Genomic DNA, 13,541 nt, shown 5'->3' with positions numbered 1-13,541 from the left:
AATGAAGAAAGAGAGCCTGCTCAAAGACACAAAGGCAAGAGTTGGAGTGTCATATTGGGCATAATAGGCTGATTTAGATGAAAACTCTTCTTAAAATTTTATTACTAATTTTTTTTTACATTTTTAAAAAATATTCTTTAAAAATGTATATCCTAAGATCTTCTAAAAGTCTTTTATCTCCCATTAAAAAGATAAATGATATATCAATGGTGAAATTATACAAGATATTTCTATCTCAGCCATGTTACCAAAAAAAAAGCAAGAAAAATAAAGTAGAAAAAAGTTTGCTTCAGTCTGCATTCAGAATTCTTCAAATTTCTCTGAGCAAATAAGTAGCATTTTTCACCATTAATCCTTTGAATTGTCTTAGGTTATCATATTGATCATAGTAGTTAGGTTTCACAGTTCATTACCTTTACAATGTTGCTGTCATTATGTATAGTTTTCTCTTAGTTCTACTCACTTCTTTTTGCATCAGTTCATATAAGTTCTTCCCAGATTTTTCCAAAAGTGTCCTGCTCTTGATTTTTCATAACACAGTAGTATCCCATCACAATCATTCACCATAACTTGTTTAGCCATTCCTTAATTGGTGGGCATCTCCTCAATTTCTAATTCTTTTGATTATTGGGGGGTTTGAGTACATGAGAGAGAGTAATGGAAAGTTTGACTGGTATTATGGTGATCTGTGAGCATGAACCAAACAAGGCCTAAATGTTGCTCTGACATGTGTGGACAGCTCTTGTGAAGGGTCCAGAAAAGGAGGAGACTAGGAGAAAGGGGGAAGCAGAGAAGGTCCCAAGAACAGGTCTTAGACTATGCTTTGAAGGACATCTGAGTCTCTAGACTGAGGGATGGGGCATGCCAGATGTTCTAGAGTGAGATGGGAAGCTGGGGGGGGGGGGAGGGGAACCTGCTGCAGGTGGCCGTCCTCATGTCTGTCTTTGTTTTTCTTTCCAGATTCAGGATATCTCTTCAGTGGGAGCCGCCCCCCATCTCAGGGATCTCAATCCAAGGAATCGCCTATATCAGGCAAGGGGAACCGCCGGATTTGGGAACTAGAGTGGGATCAGGGAATCACAGGCTTAACCAGAAGATACTTCTGGGGCCATCTAGCCCAGCCTCTGCTTTACCCATGAGAGAAATGAAGGGGCTAGAGTTGGTACTGGAACCTAGGGTCTTTGACTTTATAGCCAGCCCTCCTCTCACTTGCACACACACACTCTCTCTCTCTCTCTCTCTCTCTCTCTCTCTCCTCTCTCTCTCTCTCTCTCTCTCTCTCTCTCTCTCTCTCTTTTTTTTTTAAATAACTTTTTATTGACAGAACCCATGCCTGGGTAATTTTTTACAGCATTATCCCTTGCACTCACTTCTGTTCCAATTTTTCCCCTCCCTCCCTTCCTTTACCCCCTCCCCCAGATGGCAAGCAGTCCTATACATGTTAAATAGGTTACAGTATATCCTAGATACAATATATGTGTGCAGAACCGAACAGTTCTCTTGTTGCACAGGGAGAATTGGATTCAGAAGGTATACATAACCCAGGAAGAAAAACAAAAATGCAAGCAGTTTACATTCATTTCCCAGTGTTCTTTCTTTGAGTGTAGCTGCTTCTGTCCATCCTTGATCAGTTGAAACTGAGTTAGATCTCTTTGTCATAGAAATCCACTTCCATCAGAATACATCCTCATACAGTATCATTATTGAGGTATATAATGATCTCCTGGTTCTGCTCATTTCACTCAGCATCAGTTCATGTAAGTCTCGCCAGTCCTCTCTGTATTCATCCTGCTGGTCAATTCTTGCAGAACAATAATATTCCATAATATTCATATGCCACAATTTACTCAACCATTCTCTAATTGATGGGCATCCATTCATTTTCCAGTTTCTAGCCACTACAAACAGGATTTCCACAAACATTTTGGCACATACAGGTCCCTTTCCCTTCTTTAGTATCTCTTTGGGGTATAAGCCCAGTAGAAACACTGCTGGATCAAAGGGTATGCAGAGTTTGATAGCTTTTTGAGCATAGTTCCAAATTGCTCTCCAGAATGGCTGGATGTGTTAACAATTCCACCAACAGTGTATCACACTTGCACTCTCTAGAGAGATGAGGAGAGAGTTGGGGAAAGGGAGAGAGATAGTATTAATAACAGATCACATTTTTATTCTATCACTTTACCTTCCCAGGCTTTGGAGGATGATCTTAATTAATTCACAGTTAGGAAAACTTGAGTCCCAGGGAGTCATTTATGAAATAGCAAGCAGCAGGACTTGATCTAGAATATCAGATCCTAACATTTATTAAATTATGCAAGTTTTCAGCCTCACAGCTATGTTCCCAGAAATACTGTCTTGGTCCTTCTGAGCTAGGAATCTGCTGAAGGCCCCGCTGGGCAGAAATCCCAACAAGCATATTCCCTGTCTCTTCCCTTCCTGTAGCCCCAGTGCTACAGAAAATGCCTAGGTTAGGAGAAGAACAAAGAGAGAGGAACACTTCCTGTCTTGTTTCCTACAGTTGGGCTTGAGACGAGAGGGGAGAGAAAGACCCAGGTCAAAGGAAGAATGTTGGAAGCTAAGACAATGAAACAAGGAAGGAATGAGAATTTTATTAAGCACTTACTATGAAAATTCTGGATGTCATTGTTTCACTTAGCAGAGAGAAGCAGTGGAAGGTAAAAAAACCAACTTAAAGAAAACTGCCAGAGACTGAATTAAATCTCGAGGCTGTTTTAAAACTAAAAATGAAAAAACAACAAACAGGAGAAGAATGGGAAACATCTGCAAAGATTTTTTTTTTTTTTTAAGTTGCAAACATTTTACTATTAGGATAATAGAAGCCACACTTGGGAGTCTTGCCGGTGAGCTGAAAGTGGCATTAACAGGAGTGACCACAGGGAAAGCCACTGAATTGGATCAAGTATATACAGTGGAGCTCAGGACTAGACTAGGATTGGGAGATTAGATTTGTAAGAAGATGAGCAAACCCCTGGAAAACTACTGTACGATTGACTTTATATGTTGACCATATATTCTTATTTTCTTGTCAACCCAGAAATTTTTAGGAGAATCATTTACATGTGCTTCAAGGGGCCTCCCAGATGACTATTGGGGGGCAGATAAGGGGCAGTCAGTCAGCCGCATCCATCCAACTCCTGTTGTGTGCCAAGCACTCTACCACATGCTAGGCTTATAAAGAACAGCAAGAGGGTCCCTGAAGGAGTTCACTGTCTAATGAGGTGGATAAGAAACAAAACAACTACAGAAGAGCAATCTACATCCAGGAAAATAGGAAATAGTCAGCAGGTGGACCATAGTAGCATTAAGAGGGATTAGAAAGGCGTTCTTGTAGAAAAGGGGGGTTTTAGTCAGGATCTGAAGGAAGCCAGTGAAAGTGGATTGCCACAAGAGACACTCCACACGAGTCCCAAATCTTTACCATCACACAATTTACTGAAAGATGTATAAAATAGGAGATCCTGTTGTGCCTGTTGTTTGTGACTATTTGAAAATGCATTTGATTTGGTGGAACAAAACATCGGATTAGAAGTGAAATGAGCAGAACCAGGAGAACGCTGTTACACAGTGACAGCAACATTAGCTATTCACAGCAATATAGTGGTCCAAGATAATTCTGTAGAACTGTAAAGAACAAGAATTGGTAGAGCCTGAATTCAGATCAAAGATAATTTTATTTTTCTTGGGTTTTGTTTTTGTCTGCATTTTTTGAACCACTTACAGAGAAATATGTTTTGCACAACAACACATGTATAACCTATCTCAAATTGCCTACCTTCTCAATGAGGGGAAGGGGGAGGAAAGAGGAAAGAAATCCAAACTCAAAATTTTGGGGGGAAATGTTAAAATTGGTTTTTTGCGTGTAATTGGAGGGGGAAAATAAAACATTAAAGAAAAATTTTTTTTTAAGTTCTTTTATCAAGATATCTCCATCTCTTAGAATTATTCAAGGTCATCAAGCAAGGCATAAGATAGAGACATACATACTCAACATGTTTGCCTCTGTGATAGAGATAGAATTCAAGCGGAAGAAAAGTTCCTATGGATGATGAGATTCTGCACATATTTCTATTAGGGAATGATATCATATTGATTCCAACAAGTAATCATGCAAAAAAGTCTTTGACCTGACTATCCACATAGGAAAGATCAATTAGATGAAAAGCATCTGTTTCCCAGATTGCTGTGTAGCTGGATGGATACCTCATAGAACTTAGCCATTGTTATGCCTTATCAGGAAGTGTCCAGTATAGGTGAAATCCGAGTTGGTCCTAGAATGAAAAAGGAGGAAGAGAGCAGTCTGGTTTCCCTTCAAGAAACTGAAACTTTTTAATGACTTAATTTCTTCCAAAAACAAAGATTCATCTATGTTTCCCCTTTCAGTTCAGTAATCCAATTGAACAAATATTTGTTAAGCGCTTGTTTACCTTTTTTCATTTTTTTATCTTGAACTTAACACACTGAGTAAAATGGGCATTTCCATATACATAGTAAAACATAGGATTATATGTGATTTTGTGAATCTCTTACCTCTTTTCTTTCAAAATGTGTAATAAGATCAACAGCTAGCATTTTCATAGCATTTAAGGTTTGCAAAGTACTCTACAATTATCTCATTTTATCCTCTGAATAACCCTGAGAAGTGAGTGCTATTACTATCTCCATTTTACAGAAACTTTATGAAGTTAAGCAGAAGTTAAATAAATTGCCATGGTCACACAATTAGTGTCTAGGGCTGAATCTGAATTTGAGTCTTCATGACAACTATGTTTAGTGTGATATACTGTAGTATCACCAAGCTCCTCTGTTGTCTGATTCTTTCTCTCCATCCTTCTGTTTTTCTCTGCATTTTTCTTAAGTCAAATGCTTATTAACCCCCCTTTCTTCTCTTTCTCTTGTGTCTACTCTTCTCCCTCCCGACCCACCCCAATTAGAAAATGGGGTTGGGGGGAGGGGGAACAGTCTTTATAACAAAGATATCCCTTTATAGCCAAAATACATTAGCTGTATCTGAAACTGTATATTTTACCCCTGGAGTCCATCTGTCAAAAGGTGGGTGGCAGGCTTCATTTTAGTGTCTGGGACCCATCTTTTTAATACTTAAAATCTACCCACGTAGCTATACAGCTACAACAAGAACCGCCACAATCTCCAAAGAATGGAAAATCACAAAAAGAGGGCCATGAAGTCACAGCTGTGGGCTAGAAATCTCAGAGAACAGGAAAAAAGCACATCCTCAGGGAAGTATAGGGAGGAGATGGGAGGACAGCTTGATGCTGGACTTTGAGGAGGCAGTGAGCATGACCTCCTTTCTATCAGTCAGTAGTCATTCATTACATGCTCTGGATGTGCTGGGCAGGGTGAGGGGTGCAAGGGAGGGAGGGGACAGGTGAGGCTGCAATCCTGTCATTGGGTGGGATGCCTAAATCCATGAGATGGAGGGTCCGTTCACATGTTTGAATCAGAAAAGAGTTGATTATCCCAAGTAAAATGGGCCCCGTAGCTTGGTGACTTCTTGTCAAGTATGTTGGGTGATACTGGTTGAAATGCCCTCAGAGGTCCTTCCCAGTCCTGATATTCTGTGACTGGGTCCCTGCTTACAGAGAATCCCTTTCTCTCCTTGATATCCATCTCCATCTCCGCCTTTATTTGACCCACCTGCTAAGAGTACATTTTTCTCTCACAACCTGCCCCTTCATTGTGTCTCCTCCAGATTACTTCACTCTGCTGTCTGGGAGTTGTGCCTCGTCCCCTCTTCCTTCCCCGGCTCCCTCTGTGGCAGGATCCGTGGCCTCCAGCTCTGGCTCCCTTCGCCTCCGCCGGCCACTCATTAGCCCAGCCCGCCTCAACTTGAAGGGGCAGAAGCTTCTGCTCTTCCCATCCCCCGGGGAGGCCCCCCACAGTCCCAGCAGCTCCGACGAGCCTGGCCCTGCTGACGGCAGTCTGCTCAGTCCGGAGTTCTCTCGATTCCCTAGCAAGAGGCAGCCTGTCCGGGGCCTCCAGCGCATGCGTGGTAAGTCCTTTCCCCATCAGACTGGAAGAGGCGAGAGAGGCCTCGGGCCTGGGCCCTTTAGGTTTGACAAGCTACGTACGGAACATCAGGTCTGGCCCATCCTTGGGTAAGAGACCCATGGGGGAAGTGCGCAAATCTAGGGGTGGGGCCTTGAGCTGGGGGGCAGGTGGGGGCCTGCCTTGGAAGAACTGACCAGGAGAGCTGTCCAGAAGTGAAAGGGCAGCTGGCTCAGGGAGTAATGAGCTCCCTGCCACTGGAGGGGTTCAAGCCAAGCCTCAAAGACCCAAATATGTGGAGGAGAAGAGATACCTGTTGAGCTATGGGTTAAACCAGACTCCTGCAGGGGATCCTTTTCACGCTTAGATTGATTCTATAAATTTACTGGTGAAAACAAGACATCAAGTCCGTGCGTTTACTTCATCAACCCTTTCGCAAAAACCTGTCGGCCGCTGACACCTGTGGTAAATAGAGCCAAAAGGGAAACGGCCGCCCTCAAGGAGCTTACATTCTCCTGCTTGCTTTTGTAATGGTACCCACTCCACAAACGTCCGGCTGTCCTCCCAGTTCCGAATGTGCGTGAGTGCAGTGGCCCTGGGCCACCGTCCGGAGTCCAATCCCGTTCAGTCGCTGTGGTGGCTAGGTTATCTTGTGAGGATGTTGTTTCCTGCCCTCCCCAGTCTGATTGCGTTTTCTTTTCCTTCTGTGATTTTCAGTGGCCTGCAAGGTCCTCCCTCCTCCGCTCCCTGTGGTGGCTGTGTGGGCACTCTAAGCTGTTGCTCACCACCCCAGAAGCAGCTGCCTTGCAGTGATCCTTGAGTGAGCAAACAGCTTTTGCTTTCCTGCGGGGGTGAGAGGTGTCAGGTGTAGCCCTTTCCTTAGATTGCTGGGGCCCCCCTTCCTCCACCTTGACCTAGAGCAATGGGAAGTGGCTAAGCAGAGCAGGTCAGACCCCCCCTCGTCCCCATGTCCAGCCTGCACCCATTCACACAGAGCCATGCCCCTGCATCAAGCGTCTCTCTGTCCCCAGACCTGCGGTCCCCGGTGGAGAACGGCAGCCTCTGCAGCGACCTCTCCATCAGAAAAGAGGACGGCTCGTCCCACTCGTCAGCCTGCGTGGTGGACACCACGACCAAAGGGTGCCTGGAGGAGGCGGCGAGCTGGAGAGGTACGTGTCCTGCCTCAGGGACCTAGTAATCGGAGCCCGCTCTGGGCCCAGCCTTGGGCTCGGAGAGACAGAAGCCGAACAGCCCCGGCCTCGAGGAGTTCATGTTCTAGCAGATGCTTCTGTATGGCCGATACGCTGTCCGGGGCTTCCGTTCCTTCAGAGCTCCCTTCAGGCCATCTGCTCCAGGAAGGTTTTGCCAGCTAAGGCCTCAGGGCTGGTGCTGCCTGGGATTTGTTCCCTGGTTTACGTGTCACTTCCCTGTGTAGAACATTAACTGCCGTAAGGAGTTTCTCCTCCCTTATGTGTTTGTGTCCTGAGGTTTCAGTACCTTTTGACTGAATTATTTAATAAGGTGCTTTCTAAACATATGACCCATGACCTTTGTTGAAATTCTTGTAGGAGATGTGTGCTCGGCCTGTTTCAGGGTCCAGGACATTGCTCTGGGTCAGGGGGTGGACTTTTTCCATGTGCTACTTAATGGACAGATGGTTTGTGTGTGCGAGGGTCATGGCCGCCCTGGAGAGAATCCAGGACCTCCAGCTGGCCAGGTACACTAATCCTTGGGAGAGTTCAAGGCCAGAAGCTTTGAGTAGACTTTGCATTCAGAGAAATGCCCGGGACCCTGAGATGATCTGGTTAAGAAAGAAAATAAACCACAGACTGAATGAATGGTCAGGGGATCCTTTGTTTTACAGATGGGAAGCCTGAGACCTATGAGAAGGTCATAGATCTCAGAAGGATGGGGTACAGATATGGGCTCCCAGCTAGGTTCAGGGCCTCTACCCCCCAAAAAGTACTCGAGACAAGGGAGTAGGGCAGGAGTTGCATTCCCCCAATATCTGAACTTTGAGGGCTCCTTGCAGAGCAGCCTGCCTCTCAGCAGGATTAGGGGGTATAGAGACACCTTTTTCCTGACTAGCACATTCACCTCCTCTACCAACCTACTGAGGTAAAAGGGAGCAAGGGGGGGTGGGGTCCTGCAATCGAGAGCTCATAGCTTCCTGTCCCGGCCCTTACTCAGACCCAGGTCCCCTCACCTCACCCTCTGGACCTTCACTTGGCTCCTGATGAATGAGGGGGAGCCGAACTGGCTGAGTTCTGAGGTCCCTCTCGACGCCCATCCTCCAGTCCACTTCTCATGGCGCCTCAGTCACAGGACCGGCGGGGCCCTGCGGGCAATTTGTGGGAAGCCAATAGAGAGCGGGGGGCTCATGGCACCAAAGAAGGGCCAGCGCCCCTATTTTCAAAAAAGGCCATAGCTTGGGGAGCTTAGCGGGGGTCTCCCGCAGAGGGAGTAAGAGCCCAGTGGGCCAAGAGGCAGCGACGTTCTCCACACGGGCCGGAATGCCCTTTCCTTGTGAGGGGGGGTTAGTCGCCCCCTCAGCACCGGAGAGTGCCGATAAGATCGCTCACCTAAACTCCGCTCCCTGGGCAAGATGGTGAGCCTTGGGCCTGGGCATGAGTGCTGGTTGGCCGTTCAGCGGCCCCTTGGCAGGAGGTCTCCAGGGGATCCCCCAGGAGTTCTGTGCTTGGGTCCCGAATGAAACTAAAGGTGGCGCGCTTATGGAATGCACTTCATGAGGGTTTTTGGCAGCCTTGCCTTTGGGTTCCCCAAGTGAGCGTCACAGGAAGGGGAGAGGCTCTGGCAGCAGCCCCCAAGTACCTGTGGGGCACCTGCTGTGGGCCTGGCCTGCCTGAGCCCCTGCCTCCTCTGGAGAATCCGCTTGGGTGGGCACAGCCCATTCCAGAGAGGATGTGGGGGGCCTGCAGTGCAGCCAGGACCGTCGGGGGCTTCCCAGCCACAGAAAGGCTAACAGGATCGGCACTTGTTGGCCCGGGGCTCGGGCTTGGCGCCAGAGGGCAGAAGTAGGAGCTGTGTGACACAAGGTGGAAAGAGGCCCCGCTAGGCCCAAGGTCTGGAGAAACAGGCCGGGTCAGGCCGGAGGATTCTGCTGCCCGGACGGCCGCGGGCTCCTCCAGCCCGGATCCCGACTCCAATCCTCTCTCTCCTTTCAGCTCGCTTCGGCAGCTCGGTGGTGCGCGGCCTCCTGGCCGTGAGCCTGGCGGCCAACGCTCTCTTCACGTCTGCCTACCTGTACCAGAGCCTGCGCTGAGCCCTGCCGCCGGGGCGCCGGGCCTCCCGTGCCCTCGGACCGCCCCGCAGGAGGGGCTCCCGTTACGCACATCGCGGGTCACGCCGCCCCCACCTCTGCCCTCCCCCACGGGCCTGGCTCTTTCCTCCCGCCACCACCAAAGACTGCAGGGCGAGAACCCCACCCCGGGGTCCGCCCCCCGACGTCTCCGGCTGTCGTCCTCCCGAGCCCGGTGACTTCGGTATTGTGTATTCAGGAATGGAAGCAGCTGCTGCTGGGGAAAGGAGAGACCCGTCCAGGGCTCGGCACGAGACGCAGCAGCTGGTCCCATCTTCCCTTTTTGCCCATTTTCTAAACAGGACGGCTGCTCTGCCCAGGGCTCGGGCTTAGGCCCTCAGTGGTCTTCCAGGTCCTGCCTGAGGGCTCTCTGGTTGCTTGGCCCTGTGGGGGTGTCTGGAGCTCAGGCTTCCCCAGGATGTTCCTCTGGCCAGAGAGACCTCCACCACTGACCCGATGGGCTCTCGGGCCACCACAAGCCAGACTGTTGTCCCGTCCCATCTTGTCTGTGGGGCGTGGCTTTGTCGAGGCTTGGGAGGAGCCGCGGCCCTCCCGAGGGTTCAGCTGGGGGCTGTGTTCCTTGGGGCTCGGAAACAAGGCGCGGGGTGGGGGGGCTGGAGGGGGTGCGTTTCATTCTGGAGCAAGAAGAGGTGGTGGATTTGAGGGCCCTCAGCATCTGAAGGATGAGCATCCTCTGCCTTGCCCTCTTGGGCTGCCATCCTGTAGCAGGCTCTGGTCCCTCTGTCTGACTCCTGCTGGGGCAGTGAAATCTGCTCTGTGCCAAGGAAGCACCTTCCTCTGCGGCCACCACCTGGGGCCTCTGCCCCACTCCCTCTTCCTCATCCCTTCACACATTTTGGGTCTGAGTGGCCAGACACTTCCCACCCCCCGGCCCCATTAGTGCATTTTGTCCCAGCTCCCCCATCCCCAGACACTCTAGGGCCGAGTGTCAGCTTGCCTCCCTCCCCCCTCTCCTGCCCCGGCCTAGCTCTCTTCTTGTGGCCAAGGGCCACCCTTGTGCCCTAATGTTTTTTCTAGGACAGCTCCTCTCTTTCTCCCCACCCACTGCCAGTGGGGGACTTCACTGTGAAACCTCTCCCCGAACGATCTGCTCGGTCAGAGGGGACAGATGGTGCTACCTCCAGCTTCCGTGCTTTTCTTGGAGACCCCACCATCTGGGTTCGGCTGGTCCCCCTGCCAGCCCCCTGCTGCACCCGCCTCTGCTTTCACCCCCCATTTCCTCTTTTCTTCTGGTGACTGCCGGTATAGTGATTTTATCCGGCTGCGCTTCTTTTTTCCTTCCTGACTCCCATGCTGCGTTCCCCAGTGAGCTTGAGAAGGGGAAAACGGGCTTTTGCTGTCTGCTGCTTGAACTCCCTGGGAGGCCGGGCCTGATGGCCGAGGAGACTCGTGTCCACGTCTGTGTAGTGTTTGTGATCGGAGCCAAACTGGGTACATCGTTGGGCCTGAGCCTGTGCTGTATTGCGTGTGTCCACATCACACAGCTATGGTATCGATGCTCATAGGGTGGGTGTCTGTCTCATGGAATCGGGCCCAGCCTATGAGGGAGTTCTTGGCAGGGCTGCAGAGAACACTCAGAAGGGTAGCGGTTCTTGCACACGGTGGTGTTAGAGGAGGGCATTTTACTGTTCTAAAAAAGCCTTTTATTTTTCAGCCCAGTCAGGTGTTTGGAGAAGAATGAACTGTCTTAGAATCTTTTGAACTAAGAGACTTCAGGGTTCTTACTCTTGGAAATTTTTTTTTCTTATTATTTCTTACCAAATGTTTGGAAAAGGGACAGTGACTGTGGGAGGCCCCTGAGACCTCAATGAATTTGCCTTTCTCCCATCCCAGCCTCTGCTTCTCACCCTCCCAAGGGGATGGATCTGCTTTTCTGTGAACTTTCCTCGAGGGCTGAGAGGCAGTTCTGATTTAGGAAGTCCTATTACTGACATAGGCAGGCAGCGTGACCCTGGGCAAGCCATTAGACTCCCAACTCTCTTAAGATTTAAGTTACAGAGGAATTGATGAAGTCACAGATCTACAAGGAAGCAGTCCATGGCTAAGAGATTGATACCACTCAGCCCTAACTAGGTTAGAACTTTAAAAACTAGGTTGGGTGGTTTGTTTTTGGTTTGTTTTTTCCAATTTTAATAAATTAGTCCAGACAGTGAGGTTTTTGTTTGCTTGTTTGTTTTAAACACAAAACACCACCTCTGTTTTCCCCATGACTCCCTTCCCAAAGAAATAGTGAATGGGGACCCTTCAGATAGTGCTGAAGTCTCCCATCGGGGCCAAAGCAACCTCTCAGGACTCAGATGCTGCCTCAAGGGAAGAGCCTCCCCTTCCTCCTCACCCCAGCTCATCTAGCCTCTAAGAAGATTCCTTACTGGGGAAGCCAGGCAGCAAAATCCCCTACCCCCCCCCTTCTCCCAAGCTTTCTTCATCACCATTATTAGTGGGCCATGTGCTGTAGAGGGGTATCAAACTGTGTGGGGGTCGGGGGGGAGGGCATGAGGGATGGGATGGGCGTCTCCCAGGTGGTTTAGAGTTTTGTTCTTTTTCAAGCAAAAAAAAAAAAAAGAGAGAAACTTTATTTTTCTTTATAAAAGGAATTAAAAAAAGATGTCTGATATTTTTTGAATTTTGATTTTTTTAAATGTTGAAATATAAATCTCAGTGCTGTGTTTGTATTTATTTATGCTTCTGGTCAGCATTGCCATTGCCTGGCCTACTTGGTGGGCTGGGGCTGAGGATCTGGGCTTGGAATTGGGAAGAGAAACTTCCTACCTTGAGAGAAGGAGATTTCTCTTGTTCTGGGAATATTTTGGGATGCTCCAGGAAGTGAGGGAGCTGACCAATGCTTCCTGAAGCTGCAGCAGTATTAGCTTAGTTAGCTCTGATTTTCATGAGCGTTAACAGTTCAACTTGGCAGATGAGAGAGATGCTGGACCTGGTTAGGGCTGACAGGGAGGGGTGGAGTTCTCTGCTAGAACTGAAGAAAAGTAAGAAGAAAAATAGTTTTCTTCTATTTGTTTTGGGTTCTTACAAGGCTTCTTTTTGCTTTAGTTTATCAGCACCATCCCAGTCTCCTTGCTTCCTGCATCTTTCTCTTATCCATCTGCAGTGTGGTTGCCACTCCATTCCTGGAGCATCGGGATCTGGCTGTTTCTGTGCTGAAGAGTCTTCCTTGGCTCCCCATTGCCTCTGGGATGGGATGCAAACTGCCTTTAAGCCTTTCCTCGAGTGGCTCTAGCCTACCTTTCTAAACTACAGATTGCTCCCCTTTCATGCATTCTGTGGTGGTTCTCATCTCTTTTTTTCAGCCCAGGATTCGGTGTTCTTTGCCATGAGGAACCACAGCACACCTCAGGATTTGGCAGCAGTGTAAAAGAGGCGGTGCAATTTCCCTTCAATAAGAGAAGAATTTTTGGTGAATCCTTTGTAGAGAAGTGTGTACATGTCCTAAATAAGTTGTATTCATTTTTTTTTTCAAAAGGTACATTTAACCACACTGGTGTGCTGTCTACGTAAAGTCTGCACTCAACAAAACAAATCGATTTTATCTTCAAAAACCAGACATTCAAAATCTGGGTGCTCCCAGGCACACTCTCGGAGGACACTGTCTATTCTACCTGATTCTACTGTCCTCCACCCACAAGGCCCCCTCTCCTATCCTCGGACTTGGAATAAGATTCTGGCACACCTGGTAGAATCCTGGGCTTTGAAAGAGCCTCCAAGATTTTTTTATTCTCCCTTAGCTTTGCACATTATCTGATGCATATTCATCAACTTGACTTAGTCTCCCTCCCTTCCCTTTATTCTGTTGGAATAAAATCGTCCTGTAAATATTTTTTGTTCCCGTAAATGTGTTCCTGGAAGGGCCCAGGGGGCCAGTCTTTACTCCCTTCCAGCCTTGTTCCTGAATTTCCAGAAAAGTGGAAACAAGTGTTTATTAAGCACCTACCATGTACTAGATTGAACTAAGTGCTTTAAAAATGCAAGTTAGATATTCAGACAATCCTAGGGGACAATTGCTGTTGCCCCACTTTATACTTTAGGAAACTAAGGTTGACTGGTTAAGTGACAGGGTCACATAGCTGTTAAGTGTCAAAGGGCTGACTGCAGGCCCAGAGCTCTTCTCCTGCTGGTAAAACTCCAAAAGCCAGCCACAACTTCCCACAACACCTAG

At 48.2% G+C, this 13,541-nt stretch overlaps 1 protein-coding gene across 4 annotated transcripts in view; it reads left to right on the top strand.

Annotated features, from left to right (window-relative positions):
* Positions 1 to 13,200, top strand: part of TMEM201 (transmembrane protein 201) — a 39,292-nt gene extending 26,092 nt beyond the window's left edge. Inside the window, exons 8-11 of one of the 4 annotated variants that reach the window (XM_051988619.1) lie at positions 961 to 1,032; positions 5,735 to 5,978; positions 6,982 to 7,199; positions 9,216 to 13,200. In XM_051988619.1, the coding sequence (XP_051844579.1) occupies positions 961 to 1,032; positions 5,735 to 5,978; positions 6,982 to 7,199; positions 9,216 to 9,313 (632 nt within the window). In that variant the 3' untranslated portion in view covers positions 9,314 to 13,200. Of the gene's footprint in view, positions 1 to 960; positions 1,033 to 5,734; positions 6,035 to 6,747; positions 6,851 to 6,981; positions 7,200 to 9,215 lie in introns of those variants that run through there. The other 3 variants (XM_051988617.1, XM_051988616.1, XM_051988618.1) reach the window with 3 other exon arrangements.
* Positions 13,201 to 13,541: the final 341 nt, after the last annotated feature.

Source organism: Antechinus flavipes, chromosome 3, assembly GCF_016432865.1.
Source record: "Antechinus flavipes isolate AdamAnt ecotype Samford, QLD, Australia chromosome 3, AdamAnt_v2, whole genome shotgun sequence".
Lineage (NCBI taxonomy): Eukaryota > Metazoa > Chordata > Mammalia > Dasyuromorphia > Dasyuridae > Antechinus > Antechinus flavipes.
Note: the sequence above shows the minus strand (reverse complement) of the source record. Positions and strands in the feature narration are given on the sequence as shown.